General features: G+C 33.0%; 3 protein-coding genes and 1 pseudogene across 3 annotated transcripts; 2 read left to right on the forward strand and 2 right to left on the reverse strand.

Moving 5' to 3' along the window:
* The first annotated feature begins 329 nt into the window (after positions 1-329).
* On the forward strand, positions 330-1,563 carry LOC123702441 (zinc finger protein 366-like). Its single transcript, XM_045650192.1, has 2 exons — positions 330-361; positions 578-1,563. Exon 2 carries the CDS (start codon positions 676-678, stop codon positions 1,549-1,551), a length of 876 nt encoding a protein of 291 aa, XP_045506148.1. The 5' UTR covers positions 330-361; positions 578-675; the 3' UTR covers positions 1,552-1,563.
* A 1,558-nt stretch (positions 1,564-3,121) lies between these two features.
* Positions 3,122-7,515, reverse strand: LOC123702442 (protein TEX261). The gene is made up of 5 exons (XM_045650193.1): positions 7,342-7,515; positions 6,525-6,604; positions 5,810-6,031; positions 5,052-5,163; positions 3,122-4,551 (listed from the first exon to the last, which is right to left on the reverse strand). Exons 1-5 carry the CDS (start codon positions 7,409-7,411, stop codon positions 4,433-4,435), a joined length of 603 nt encoding a protein of 200 aa, XP_045506149.1. The 5' UTR covers positions 7,412-7,515; the 3' UTR covers positions 3,122-4,432.
* A 1,023-nt stretch (positions 7,516-8,538) lies between these two features.
* On the reverse strand, positions 8,539-11,992 carry LOC123702443 (annotated as a pseudogene).
* A 1,363-nt stretch (positions 11,993-13,355) lies between these two features.
* LOC123702444 lies at positions 13,356-16,242 on the forward strand. The gene is made up of 3 exons (XM_045650195.1): positions 13,356-13,692; positions 14,088-14,371; positions 16,172-16,242. The coding sequence occupies exons 1-2, from the start codon at positions 13,373-13,375 to the stop codon at positions 14,290-14,292; spliced, it is 525 nt and encodes a 174-aa protein (XP_045506151.1). The 5' UTR covers positions 13,356-13,372; the 3' UTR covers positions 14,293-14,371; positions 16,172-16,242.
* The last annotated feature ends 84 nt before the right edge of the window (positions 16,243-16,326 follow it).

Consider the following 16,326-nt stretch of genomic DNA (forward strand, 5'->3'; position numbering starts at 1 on the left):
TCGGTTTCCTCACGATGTTTTCCTTCACCGTTCGAGCAGTGGTGATGTTACAACATGCGCAGATAAATTGAAAAATCAATTTATTTCCTGCGTGCTCGCCTGGTCTCGAACCACGGACTTATCGATTCGAAGTCCGAGGTCTCACCACTGAGCCACCACTGCTCTTGGGATAAGTACTTATGTATAATATCATCGTTTTATTGTAATCATAATATTGTAAATAGATAAATAAACTAATTTAGAATATTAAAGATTTTTATTTCTTTGTTATTTTGTCCATAACGCTGAATATAAACACATATTAAATAAAAAGAAGTACTTACAAATAATAATCTCATTGCAGAATCGAGAAAATTTTCAGGTATACATAAATTATTTTCAAACAAATACATATTTTGTACTTTTAATTGACTGCCACATACATGAGCTACATCTCTGACGAGTATCATCAAAATCCGTCCAGTGGTTTTCGCGTGAAAGAGGAACAAACATACATCCTTCCATTCGTATAAACTTTCACGTTTATAATTTTAGTAAGATTAATTCCTACTCAGAAATATTAACTTTTCAATTTCAGGCCGACGGAAAGAAGGAATCCAGTCTATAGACGAAGACGAGGAAAAATTAAAAGCAATAAGGTTCAACATAAGCGAAGTCCTATTAAAATCATCTGTCATGCCGTTCCGTTGGCTTAGAACGTGTTTCAGGTGTTTTTACTGCTATGAAATGTTCGAAATACCAGACGAACTAAAAACCCATCAAACGCAACACTCTAAAGACGATATAGAAAAAGCAATTAACAATTATTACGAGGAAAATGTATTAGTTGATGTCTCCAATTTAAGCTGTAAACTGTGTACTAATATGGTGGAAAATATTCACCAATTGGTCGATCATTTGATGACCGAACATGGGATGTATTTTGATATCAATGCAGGGTTATGCATGATCCCCTTTGAGTTGGACGAGAAAAAGCAATGTATAGTTTGCGAGATTCCAATGAAATCGTATGGTAATTTAGTTGCGCATATGGTCAAAAAACATATTAATGTGACCAAAATGTTTTGCGCAGTTTGTAACACAAGATTTAAGAGTACAACACAGATTTGTTCTCACGTCCAAGGTGTTCAAAATGAAACTTCCTGCTCAGAATGTAGTGTTAACTTAGAAGCTAGTCATTTAGGGGATCACATGCGCGGCGTTCACGGTAAACGATATAGGTGTTTAGCTTGCTGGGAGTTTTTCAAGACGCATTACCAAAGATCTTTGCATATGGCGTCGATACACAAGCGAAGGGAGCTTTTTAAATGCCTATACTGTCCAAGGACATTCATTTTTGCAAGTATCCTTCGCAGGCATATACGGGAAAGGCATTTGAAAGAGAGAAATGCGATTTGCCATATCTGCGGTTGGAAGACGTTTGGACAGCATGAACTAAAAGCACACATGGTTAAACATGTCAGTGTGAAGGAGCATAAATGTCCGTTTTGTGAAAAAATGTTTAAAAGTAAGAAGAATATGCGACAGCATTGTGTTAAGAGTCATCAATGAATTGTTATTTAATATGCTAGTTTTATTTTATGTTCTTAATAATATAAATTTACAGGCTCTTCGCCCGCAGCACAGAGGAAAACCTGTGTATTTTTCGTCCCTGTAAAGTTCCTGTAAGTTCTCGATTTGTGCCAAATTTCATGAAAATCGGTTCATCAGTTTTTGCGTCAAGGAGTAACGAACAACTTTCGCATTTATAATATTTTTTTTTTTTTGTAAGGTGTTTCTCAATGTTAGCCAGAAGGGCTTCTACATTTTAACGCGGACGCGGGGGTGAACTGAAGGTTCACCCTGGTAGCGACATGCACAAGGGCGTCCCCCCTTGACGGGGACCACGAACCTCGGCTTGAGCTGTCGCTTGAGTGGAGGAGGCCAGAAGGGCCCTAATCGGACGGGCTTTATAATATTCGAGTCGATCTCAGTACCTATGGGAGTAAAGAAATAGGCGCACCTATTTCTATATTACTACAGTTGGTTGGTCTGTTTCACCTACGAGATCCTAAATTAGAATTATTTCACTTGAATAAATAATTATTGATAGTCTATACATATAATAAATCTGTAGAAGGGTCAATTCTGTATATTGAAAATATTGAAAAAATAAATAGCAGGGGTTGTTACTGGATCGATACCAAACCCAAATATGTGATTAAAAAAAATTTTGTCTGTCTGTCTGTCTGTCTGTATGTGAAGGCATCACGTGAAAACTAGCGGTTCGATTTCGATGAAACTTGGTATAATTATACCTTATTATCCTGGGCGTAAAATAGGATACTTTTTATCCTGGAAAAATACGTAGAAAAAAATTAATCTTAATTTTTCAGTTTTATCCATAGACGTTGTTCCGTAGAACCGCGAACACACGTTGCGTAGGTATTATTATAGGCCTAGCCGTATTTGGGAATTGGGTCCAATAGATATTCATAAGATGTTATTGACAGAGGTACTCAAAATGGAGAAATAACCATCCACGCGAAAGTAACTGTCTGTTCAATCACGCCTAACTACTGAACCAATTTGCATGAAATTTGGTTTAGAGATATTTTGATACCCGAGAAAGGACATAGGCTACTTTTTACCCCGGGAAATAGGATAGGTTTTATCCCGGAAATCCCACGGGAACGGGAACTATGCGGGTTTTTCTTTGACTGCGCGGACGAAGATGCGGGTGGAAAGCTAGTTGATAATATTTATTTGAAAATGAGGTCATGGTAATCGAAATTTGTTTAATTTGAAAAGCAGAGTTATCTCACAAATAAACGATACTTTATTATATTTTGCTTTTTAATATTAAATCGATAAGTGTAATTTGTTGGAGAAACATATTACCTACTAGCGGTCCGCCACGGCTTCGCCCGTGGTACATATTTCGCAATAAAAGGTAGCCTATGTTCTTTCTCGGGGTCTACAGATTGTCTGTGCCAAATTTCATCAAAATCGGTGTTGGTTAAGCGGGAAAGCGTAACAGACAGACAGAGTTACTTTCGCATTTATAATATTATAGTAGGGATTTTTATTTGTATGCCAATCTTCGAAGCAATGATTGCTAGGTTGAAATAAAACAGAAAAAAATACTTCAACAAGCTTTTATTCGAAATATCGTACAAAAAACTTCATAAATAAAAATAAACAAAATATTTACAAATAAATTAAATTTGTCTTATGTTAAGGAATTCGTCAATATATTAATAACAGCCTATGATTGTACGAGGTTTCTTAATATTGCTTCTTTTTGAGTCCATCCAATATTGCTGTATAATTAATTAGTATTTCTAGGTATATTTTCGTGTGTGTGTGTGTGTGTGTGTGTTTTTAAGTGAGTATGTGTGTAAATGTGTGCAATGACGTATTAAAAGGATAGATAGATTATACACCATCAATGTTGTATTTTAAAACGTCTTTGCCTGTTTATAAGTTTTCTTTTTTTCTCATGTATTGAATCTCGCTCGCTCGACACGAGTCGGGCAATTACCTGACTTTCGTGTTGCCTATCTGGAGCATGAGCTGTCTGTGTGTGTCTGTTTACTATTAATTATAATATAACAAGTAGAGACATTTTTCTATCTATGAGTAGTGGAATCAATTTCTCTGTTCATTTCCTTACACCATAACACCACTGCCTTTTGCAACATAAAATGTAAATTCATAGGGAATTGTTCCAAATATATGATACTGTTCTATCTTATATAATAATATAATAGAAATAGACCCTTAACGAAAATATCACAAAACAACAATCCGTAACACAAATATGAAAATTAAGTAATGCAAAAATATTCGTAGTCTAATCACAAACCAATGATAGGAATTTAATTCAATTTTATTTTTCTTTAACTTTTTTTTTACATGAGTTAAGGAATAAAGGTATTATTATTAAATAATGAAATTGTTGTTATTCAGGCATACGTTATTAAAATAAACAAAATAAGCCATTCAGTTATAACACTATTACACATAAAAAGCTATGACTTTACCTTTAACCAGAAACCAGAATGTGTATTTTTTTGCGTTATGTATTCCGAACTGTCAAAATAGATTTCCCGCGTAAATTTTTACCCATATTTCGTTCATATTGAGACTTAAAGCAGGCTACTCACCTACCTGACGCAGGGACAATATTGGAACAATCTCGGTTGTACGGCGGTTGGAGCTATTTCAGCTGTTCTCTAAATTGCCCCTGCTTGCCCATACACATCATAATTAGGGAGCCAATCAAGGGTGCAATTCCAATATTGTCCCTGCTGCAAGTACGTGAGTAGACGGCTTTTTTTTAGTTGGGTCATTGCACTTATATTAATTCGTTGTTCGAATTATTCCCTAATTTGACTAATTATTTACATTATACAAAGAATGTATATTTAAATACTAGATGAGCATTAATTTAAAACGACTTTTTATTCCTCTGTGGCAGTATGGATTCCTTAGCAAAACTAAAGAATGACAGTAGACTGTACCGTTTCGCTTTTTGCGATAAATAGTCTGTGACCACGTTGTTTTCGCCTGTAAAAAAAAGAATTGATCGTTTTAATTTTGTCGAAAAGAAATATTTTACCTTCAATTTGCGGATATAAACTCAAAACTCGAACATTTATTTATTCAATTAGACTTCAATTAGACTTCTTCTAGAAGCACTTTTGAATCGTCAGAACATATTTTTAACATTTAGCATCGATTCGGAAATATAAAGATGCGACTGCGAAAGACGAAGAGTTATTTTTTTCGAGTGTATGTTTGTTTGGCACGCTCTACAGCCCAATCAATTGGTCGGATTTTAACTTAAAATCTAACGGTTTTACTAATACATAAAATGTTACCCATTCGCTATTCAATGGATTAGATAATGCAATAACCTGTCTTGTTTTTATGATTGACGTTTCATGTGAGCGAGAGCAGGACACAGCTATGGTAGAAAATGGTTGAAATTTATCCATTGTTTAACTTTTTATTAGTAAGGCCATAAGAATAAATTAGCAGTTTTTATATTAATAATACGTGTTTACCTAATAAATGTTGTCTCTCCCCAGTAGTCGGTAGAACATAGTCATTAGCTGACAGCGAGACAAACAATGCAAATGGCACCACCCACAAGCATAGTGTGAAATACGCAAGTACCTATGAAGAAAAAAAAAATGTGTGCGTGTACTAATGTACACACGTAAGAAGTGAAACTTCTTTATGACCTTATTTTTCACAAAATAATTTACAATATTATGAAACTTTACAGAAATACGTCGAATCACGCGTGGTAGGGATAGGAAAAAGATGGCGCGTAACGGAAAAATGTCACGCGTAACGAAAAAATGTTACACTAAAATTTTTTCCAACCCCGATATAGAAGTTTCACTTCAAAAATCATTATAAGTAACAACATTAACAATCAGACTCACAATCACGTTAAAAAATGTCCGAAACAAAACTCTGCCTATCTGCGTGTAACAGGCAGAGTTTCCTATAGAGCGATACAATATACTTTAAACATTATTTACCTTTATCTATACTATAATAAAGCTGAAGAGTTTGTTTGTTTGAATGTTTGTTTGTTTGAACGCACTAATATCAGGAACTACTGGTCCGATTTGAAAAATTATTTCGGTGTTAGATAGCGCATTTATTGTGGAAGGCTATCATATTTCATTACACTAAGACCAACAGGAATGGAGCAAAGCGTGTGAAACCGCGGAGCACAGCTAGTATTTAAAGATAGTTGTAGCAAAATATATTGATTGCATTAATACTAAAAATGTCAATTCATATTTACCTCAGAAAATCCATAAAACATTGTCCCAAAGTACTTGAACGCTAGATAGTGGTGTAATATCAAATTTAGCACAGCCGTTATGAATGTTACACTTGTTAGTCTAAAGACTGGGAAGTCCTTTAGCAGTACTCCATGTAAACACTGCTGTAGGAGCCCTAAACCATTTAGGTATAAGGGGATTTCTTCAAACGCTATGAGACCTAAATGTATTATTGCTGTTGCCTGAAAATGGTAGAAATTGTTAGCAATAACAAAAATTAAAAATTATATATACATACTCGACAAACCAAAAACGCGCGCACGGCGCAACATATACACTCGCAAACACGCCCATGCTTATGTGCACAGATAGGTACTTAAAAAAGATTTAATAAGAAATTATTTAAGTTTAGAATTAAATGTATAACATTTAACAATAGATCATAAAATTTTAAGTTTGTATTTGACACAGCTTAGACACATCAATGAATAAAAATTTCTAAGGATATTTAACGAAATACTACTGGCATTAGATTTGTCTTTATGTTAATATATATAAATCTTGTGTCACAATGTTTGTCCTCAATGGACTCCTAAACCACTTAACCGATTATAATAAAATTCGCACACCATGTGCAGTTCGATCCAACTTGAGAGATAGGATAGTTTAAAACTCAAATCGTTTTAGAGAAAGCGGGCGAAGCCGCGGGCGGTAAGCTAGTAAACATAAACATACCACCACAGTCCAAGATATAACATATTTGGCCATTACTGTGTATTCTTCAACCAACTCCGCAAGATAATAGAGGCCAGCAGCTGAAAGAGCAAAATATTTATACTAAAACAGATTTTTTAATACTTTTTAGTTTTTACTTATTTATAAGAAATTAGCACTTCATGAGTTTTTTACATCAAAATTACCTTTTTTAAAGGAGAAATAGACATATTAATGAATATATATTGTACTACTAGCTTTCAAAAATCTTTAATAAAATTATTATTAAATATTTAAAAAAAAATCTTTATTTATCCATACCTTCAATTACACTGTGTATGCCACTAAATTTATATAAACACAATACTTAAAACTATGGACATAATCGTCTAAACTAGGCCGAGCCTGTATCTTAGATACTACTATTATACTATTTTAATATTTAGATTTACAATTTTAATATTTTCAAGATAACTAGGTATTAATTATATTTATTATGTTTCCACAAATTTTTCTTGTGTTTTAAATATACTTTCCTACGTAAATTGCCTGTATTACAAATTTAATAGAATTTTAAGTACACTGAACTCTTGAACTCAGAATTGATTCTTTAAAAACAGTAGGTACCTAGGTAAATTGATGGAAATTCATGCAAAAGATATTTTCAAATGTTTTCTAAATAATTCTTAGTGAATGGTCAAATATAATTAAAGAGACGATTTAGTATTAACAATATTAACTAGAATATGTCCGAATATATTTTTTTTCTGATTTTATCAAAAAATAATTACGTTTTATTTATAAATAATTATTAGTATTTTATGTACATTTTACTTACCAATTGCAAGTGTAACAAACACTGCTTGCACCATTAAAGAAAAAATACTTAACAAATATAAGAACATCATGATTATTGATTATTTCAATTTTTGTTTTGAATATTTATTACGTTCGAGTGAGGTTATACGCGTTGTCATATTCACTGTCCGATGACAACTGACTGCTGACATTGTGTTTGTGTCACACACACTGACCTCTATAACTATGTTATAGAGGTCAGTGGTCACACACAATTTGTGTGACAAATGACAATTTGGTAGAAAAATCCAAGAAAAATCGTTAGGTGACATTGAAAAATTTAAATGTTGCTATTAAGAGGGGTTAGGCGGTCAGCGAAAATTCAGCTATTCGGGCCTGAGGTAAGCGGTGAGGGGGTCCGCGTTTAATATGGAATCAACGTGCTCCAAACTAAAAATCGTAAGCGCCATTCACATTTTTATCAAAAAGTGAATGAAAATATTTAGTATTTTCTAAATCTAAAACAGTCACGAAATCGACAAGGTAAATACCTATGTATTTGTGATTTTATACGAATTATTATCGTAAAATACGGTTGTAATGAGCATTTATATGATATTTTAGAGGTAACTTCAGGATTTTTTTTTATCGAGCAAAATGTTTCCAATCGTGTTTTGGAAACAGTCATCCCATCACACATATGTTCTGTAATACATATTAGAAATTCCAGTGCGAAAAAACTTCAATATTTTCAATTATAGCTCATAGAAAACAGTCCATTTTGCCGTGTTCACCTACTAAGGCCCCTTAAGCAAAAATAGTGACTAAGCACAGGGCGGCCATACACGGACCGCTCCAGCAGTTGAGACCGACGGCTTGAAGACGAAATTCCACGACTCTGACTGCTCGAGCAGTTGACGCCGACCGCCCGAGCAGTCCTAGTACGTCGCTCAGCCGTTAACTGCTCGAGCTCCCGTATACGCCGCTCTAAGTGACTTGATGATCATATTTTCCTTTGTGCTCGGCTAAGCTAATATATTTTATGGTAGACCCTTACTAAAATCGGGCCCTTGACCCCTCGGTTCTATGCTCATCTAGATAAGATACCAGATTAAAAACTACAAATAAACAAAATTATTCTTGTCTTCAATAACATGTTAATTAAAAATTATTATGCTCGAGTAGCGATCGAACCTTCGAGCAGAATAAGTCTTAAAATAAATAAATAAAACACAAGTTTAATCATAAACATTTATTAAAAATCGCTCTTGTCATGTTCCCGCATATGCTCCCGCAGCGTATAATTTCTCGTATACGACTTAAAGCACACATTACATGAAAATGGCCGCTCACCAGAATGCTTTAACATATGTTTCTTCAACCCATGATTCGTTATAAACGACATACTACATTCTGTGCATTTTTTATTCTTACTACCATGTGTCTGCCGTATATGAGTTGCTAAATAATGTTTTATATTGTACACGCGACCGCAAATAGGACATTTGAAAGTATGCGTTATATTATGTATTTCCGACATATGTTTTATCCTGTCGTTATAATGTTTCATTGGTTTGTCGCAAATATGACATTTTATTGTACGTTTGGAATGCGCGCTCTCTATGTGGTTCGCTTTTGACGTTTTCGTTTTTAAAACTTTTCCGCATTGATTGCAGGGATACGCGCCGTTTTCATGCGTTCGTTTATGAACTTTCAGACGTTTAGAATTCAGAAATGACTTGCCGCATACATCGCAAATGCAATTCGCATAATGCTCATTCAAATGCGTGGTCAGCGTTCGGAACACGTGGAATTCCTTTTCACAAATATGACAACGATACGGACTAGAATTCACTTTATAATCAGCTATGCACTCTTTGTAAATACGTTTTTGGTGTACTCTGTCAAAATGCGTTTGCATAGTTTTGACATCTGTCAAATCGATTTGACATTTCCGGCATTGTAAATCCGAAATGTCAATTTGTAGCGAGCGCGGGAAGCGTTTTATTTTTTTTAATTCTTCTTCAACGTTGGCGTGGGCGTTTATTGTGTGGTCCCTTAATAGTTTTAATTCCATGAAATCTTTGAAACAAAAGAAGCATTGGAACCAGCTCTTGTGGTGTCGGAACGGACACGCCGTGGTGTCCGTTAAAACGGTCTCGCATGTCATTTTTACGCGTTTCCTTTCCGACACTTGTTTCGTTATTTGCGTCAACACAAATGTACCTGAAAAGAAAATATTTTTTTAGTCTATTGTTTCTTTTAAGTTTTAACGTTTTGACTTAGACACCTAGAGGGAGAGGGTAGTTTTAAAACTTCAAAAAGTTTACTAATTTCTAAAATTACCCTCTAGTAAAGGTGTAATATAGTAGAAGTGTGTATGAAAATATATTTTAAAGGAAAAAAATAAGAGGGCAAGTAAAAATTTTTGTATTTCTAAAACCAATTAGAACTCAAGAATAGCTGCAAGGATTTTAATGATTCTTAATTTGATAAATTTCTCCCCACATTAAAATTTTTGAAAATCATACCTTCTTGTTTATTCTCATTGCCAATATAGTCTTTTTCCTTGGATAATAAACTTGCTATAGGAGTGTCCGAATCGTCACTGTTTGAACCATTACTATTTTTATTCTTTTCAATGGACATTCTCCTTTAACATCAATACCTGGAACAAAATAATAAATAACATAACTCACATATTAAGTTTCTTTTGATAAATAATTTAAAAAAACTTGTTTTCAACACACACATGTTTCACATAGACAGGACAGCAATTATTGACTACTAGCTTAACGCCCGCGGCTTCGCCCGCTTTGTCTAAAACCTAATAAATTATGTACTAAAACCTTCCTTTTGAATCACTTTATCTATTAAAAAAAACTGCATCAAAATCCGTTGCGTAGTTTTTAAGATTTAAGTATATAAAGGGACATAGGGACAGAGAAAGCGACTTTGTTTTATACTATGGTAGTGATTAATGGTAAAAGGTCTTCGAAAAAGGATTTATATTTACTTACCATCACTATCAGGGTATGTGAATATATTTTCTGCAAAATGCAGTTCATCACCACCTGAAAAACGATTTTAAAATTTAAAATTCCAAGCTTATATTCTTCTACAAATAACTATTAAAAGTAAGCCAACTTTTAACAATAATCTCTACTCTCTACTAATATTATAAATGCGAAAGTAACTCTGTCTGTCTGTTACTCAATCACGCCTAAACTACTGAACCAATTTGCATGAAATTTGGTATGGAGATATTTTGATACCCGAGAAAGGGCTACTTTTTATCTATACATATAATAAATCTGTAGAAGGATCAATTCTGTACATTGAAAATATTCAAAAAATAAATAGCAGGGGGTGTTACTGGATCGATAACAAACACAAATATGTGATTAAAAAAAATTGTGTCTTTTTAAATTTTTTGTGTCTTTTAAAAAATTTTTTTAGATTTAATTCATGAAATCTATTCAGTACATTTGAAAACAAAATAGGGTTTAAATTGAAAGAAATTCTCTTAAAACTTATGTAAGTAACTCCATCTAGAGCTCAAGAGCTGCTGAACAGATTTTAATGTTGTAATAAGTCATTCCCGGAACCACAGACACAATAGAAAATCTATTGTGTCGTGGACCGATCGGGCCAATCGGGCAAATCGGTCAAAACAAAACAGGTTTTAAATTGAAAGAAAATTCTCATATTCTCACAAATTGTGTAACGAGTTACTTATCTTTATCTAGAACTCAAGAACTGCTGAACAGATTTTAAAGTTTTAAGCTGGATTTATCTTTGATTTGATCTGCATATCTGTACTTTGTAACCAAAAAAAGCTTAAATTATAACAATACCTTGTTTCTGCATCCAATAATTTCTATACAGCTCTTCAGCCTTCTTCACTTGTGTATAGAAATTTCTAGCATTTTCAATACTTTTGGCACATACTAAGCAAATCATTTGGCTCCATCCTTTGTCCGTAGTCAACTTTAAATGATAGACTGTATCAGAGATTATGGATATTTCATTATTTAAAAAGAAACTAGAATATTTTCATGTATATAAATATTTTTTTTTCATATTAAAAGGGACTTAGTACAACACAAATGGAACAATACCCCTGTAGTTGCAAAAGCAGTTTAAGTGATTATTAAACTTACAAGACATGCAATAATTCTAACTAATATAATGAATGCGAAAGTAACTCTGTCTGTCTCTCCTTCACGCCTCAACCACTGAACCAATTTGGATAAAATTTGGTACAGGGATAGCTTGAGATCGAGCAAAGACGTAAGGTTTTTTCCTGGAAACTTTAACGGGAACTAAACGGGTCTTTCATTGACTACGCGGTCGAAGTCGCGGCGCTAGTTCAATATATGTATGATAAATATATTATACTAGCTTTCCGCCCGCGGATCTTATTGTGATTACTGCATTATTATACTTATTATCTTTAATCTTAACTTACTGTTAGTTGAAAGCAATTTTTTAATATATCTAAGATCTCTCCATTTTCAGATTCTCTGTGTTTTGTAAAGTCGAAAACGCCGCTTTTGGTTAAACAACACCGACATACATCCGGTTTCGAAATCCATTCATTATAAATAACATCCATTGTAACAATAGCTATATTACTTGCTCTGTGTAACAATAGGATGAAAAATTAATTTCCAAATTGATTTTTACTTTTTTACTAGGTAGTAGGTACCTACTGAATGATAACTTATTTATTTGATGATAACTGTCAACTGACACATCAACTGACACTTGACAGGAATGAAAACACAAAGAGCAACTGACATTTGAGATAATGTAATGGTGGCTCCACACACTTCCCGAACAATGAAAAATCAACATATTTTCAAACGCGTGTATAGGTAAACCAGAATCTGATGGCAATTAGGGAAATCAAAATTTTGAGTGTGCGACCCTAGGGAAAATGGACTGAACGATCTTGATACTGCTTATTTTTTATTTTGTCCTCAATATCATTATTCACATTACATAAGTGGACAATACTGTACTTAATAATGAGATATCCACTTAATATTATGTAGGTACATACTTACATGTATAATATAGTTACAATTATACATATTACTTTCACACAGGTAATACATACTTTACACATACCTATATTTGTATATTCATTACCAGTATGCCATGTGAAAATATCGATATAATGTTAATGTAGATCAAAACTGCTTATAATTTTTTATAAAGTAAAATAAAAATAAAATAAAACTATGTTTATTTTCGTAAGTATAAACAGATACACACATCATAAAATTGACTTGGACAGCTTGGACTTGAAGAATAGCCGTATTGGAAACTCCTGTAATAAGTTTTCATAAAATTGTATTCTAATCAACAAACAATATTATAGTTACCTACATATAATATTTTTTAATTTAAAGTATCAAAACGGGTAAGTCCAATTTACCAATAAAATCTTCAAAATTGAAAATTGTGATGTGTTTGACCCTTCTTCCTCGAATGTTTTTCTATACACATTATAAACAACACCTCTTGCTTGTGATCGCAGCGGCTTTTTCGACATTTTCGAAGATTTTTTAGACAAAATCCTAAAAATTATTCATCAACTGCAAAAAAGACAAATAATTTGACAACCAATTTGATAGTTGTCAATTATGTTGCCACATGAAAATCTTTTATTTCTTAAATATAAATATGCCATCAGATTCAGACCTATATTGTAGACCTATATATGCGTTTATTTTGGCTTGTGTTACAGCTTGTGTAGACTTGTAAACGCTTGTGACCTAAGAGCAATAATGCTCTTAGCTTGTGACCATGTGACCGATCACATCGAGTAGGTACGTTTAAAGGTTTTTGAATAAAAAATATGACGGATAGATGATAGATGACAGATAATTTGAATTTTGATTTTTGAATTTTGAAGTAAAAATTGGCGGCAGACTTTACTCGTTTTTGTTGTGTTTTTCGTCACATTTATATAATTAAAAAAAAAAATAAGTTAAAAGGATTGCTTTTATTTAAAGTAGGTATACATCTATCATAAATTCATAAACTAATAACTATACAATATGCGTAACGTAGAAATCAAAGCTAAAGTGCACAACCTTGAACAGATATGTAAAATAGCTGAAGAATTAAGCGGTGGTCCGCCTAAAGTTATAAAACAAGATGATACCTTCTATAACGTTCCCAACGGTCGTTTGAAGCTACGAATATACGGAAATTCATCAGCTACATTAGTGCGATACGATAGAAACGATGAAGGCGGGCCAAAACTTTGTGATTACGACTTATTACAATTTACTGAATCCGAAAGTGAGAAATCTAAGAAATTAGATAAAATGTTGAAGCAATGTTTAGGAGAACGAGGTCGTGTAGTTAAGGAACGGTAAGTTAATAGCTCCTCATATTCTTAATAATCATAAATGATAAAGGTCTTCCCTATTAAAAAAAAAAACAAAGTTATGTGTAATTTTTTATTGATTGACTGTAGGTAATGTTATCAATGTCAGGAATCCTGTTCTATAACATATATTGAATACTCTGATATCTGATAACTACAATTTGTAGTTTCTTGTTAGAGAATACTACGGCTAAACTGTACTTTATAGGGCGTCGAGTTGAGAGTCGTAAATTTTTCTGTGGTTAGCTATTGTCCTATGGAACCTAACCTATATAATACTACTTCTAAACTATATATAGTTACATATTAGCTCAATTATCATAATTTGTACTTGACATATTTCTAAAAATGATGTTAAAAACTTAACATTTTTTTTTCAGAAAACTGTACATGGTCGGTCAAACCCGCATTCACATAGATACAGTTGAAAACCTAGGACACTTTATGGAATTAGAAGTGGTACTTCATCCAGAACAGTCTGTGGAAGACGGTCAGGTCATCGCTCGAGATCTACAATCTAAGCTAGGTGTTAAAGATGAAGATTTGATAGATTGTGCTTATATGGACTTGATTGAAAGTGCTTAAATGGCTGAATAATATAAAAGAAATTCTGTGTTTTTGTTGTTTTAGATAAGAATTTAATTTTAAGCCTGTGATAAATAGATAACGTAATGGCACCGAATACCGACCACTGATTGATACGGCTAAATGAATCCTTTAAAAGATAAATTAAATACTCTAGTGGTCATAAGAAAAATGGATATTATGAAAGATTACAAACTTATATTTTAAATTATGCACATAATTGTATTTCATAATGGCTTTTTATTACCTAAATTTGTATTTTAACTGTCACGACTGGAAATTAACTGAAAGCACCATTTTCCGACCGACTGAGTACAAATACACGTGTTTCCGACCACTGAGTAGCTAGATTCCGACCAGTCAAATATTTTCTACTAAAATCAACTTTATGATAATAGAAATACAATGGAAATTCGTAAAAACCCGTTTCGTCTTTTCACTGCATCACGCGTGGACCGATTTCGATAATTCTTTTTTTATTATATTACTTGAAGTACGAGGATGGTTCTTATGGAGAGATATTTTAAATATGTACCACGGGCGAAGCCGGGGCGGACCGCTAGTTTTATATAATATTTGAGCATCTAATATATAAAAATCAATGCCACTTTTCGTTGTAATTCCATAACTCGAGAACGGCTGAACCGATTTCGATAATTCTTTTTTTATTATATTCCTTGAAGTACGAGGATGGTTCTTATGTAGAGAAAACGTAAACATGTACCACGGGCGAAGCCGGGGCGGACCGCTAGTTTATTATAATAACAAAAACTAACTCTATGTTAGACTGTAGTAGTTTAAAATTACATTTACTCAAACTCAAACTTATAATATGCCTCACTGGTCATCCACACTAAATTAGAATGTCCCATTGACTACTTTGCCCAATTCTAAAATCCATTTCACCAAAAGTATTATTTCAGCTAATGAGAATACTTCAGCCTCTTTTTTATCACTCATTATGATGACCTGAAATAAACACATGCAATTTTACTCAAGCACAGCGCAAGCTGCAAAAGCAACCCAGTTGGACGGAAACAGGGAAATATATCGCACCTAGATTCCGACCAAACCTAAATTTGCGTAATAAAGCCTCTAAACCAAAATTGATATTCATTTTTAGTTCATTTCTATTTCATATGTACACTTATAAAGATCTCACAATTTCGTAGTTATGCAATTATGTGTCATAAACGTAAAATATAGGGGTTTTAAACCAGACCGGTCTTTGTAAATGAATAACGAAAAAATCAAAAAAGAGTGTCAGTTAAAACGTATATTACAAATAATCCATTAAAGTTAGCATTGGTCGCATACAGGTGTAGTATATAAGCATAGCGTTTAGAATAAATAACATAATACGAAACCTCCACAAAACAACATGCATAATAGATAATTACCTTCTTTTACAAAGTGCGAAATTCCGTTTACCGACCGATTCGGTCGGATTTCGGAATGTTGTTATTTTGAAAAGCTCCTCATTCCGTCCATAATTATTTGTCCAAAAAAACCTATAAAAACACGCTATCTTTGCATGTATATTTTAAAATTAATAATTTAAAACACCAATAAAACGTTCAAAGTAAATTAACCACAAACTTACCAGAGTATTTAGCGTAAAAATCCAAATGTTTATTTTCACCGTTTTATGTTTTTTTCGCATTCAATTCAATACAAACTACACCCTCGCCTAGCTTTTCTTGGATTGACGAAATGTCGGTTAAAATTTGAAACCCAATTTTGGACAGATGACGTACGATAAGTGATTGAATCGAAAGCCTTCAGTTTCACGAGTGTCGCGCGTATTTTAAACGTTTTATCAAATAAAAATCAAAATGGTCGGATAGAGGAGGCTAGTCGGAAACCGGTGCCGTTACGTTATTTGAATTCAATTCATGCTAAAAAACATGTTTTTGTAATAACTTGTGAATAAAGTTTGTGTACATTTGATTATTATTTTTAACAGTATCCCAAAAACACCTTTTCTGTTTATTATAACTTTTTATATTTAAAGTAAACGAAATAAATTTTTAT

The sequence above is a fragment of the Colias croceus genome, chromosome 23, assembly GCF_905220415.1.
Source record: "Colias croceus chromosome 23, ilColCroc2.1".
Classification (NCBI taxonomy): domain Eukaryota; kingdom Metazoa; phylum Arthropoda; class Insecta; order Lepidoptera; family Pieridae; genus Colias; species Colias croceus.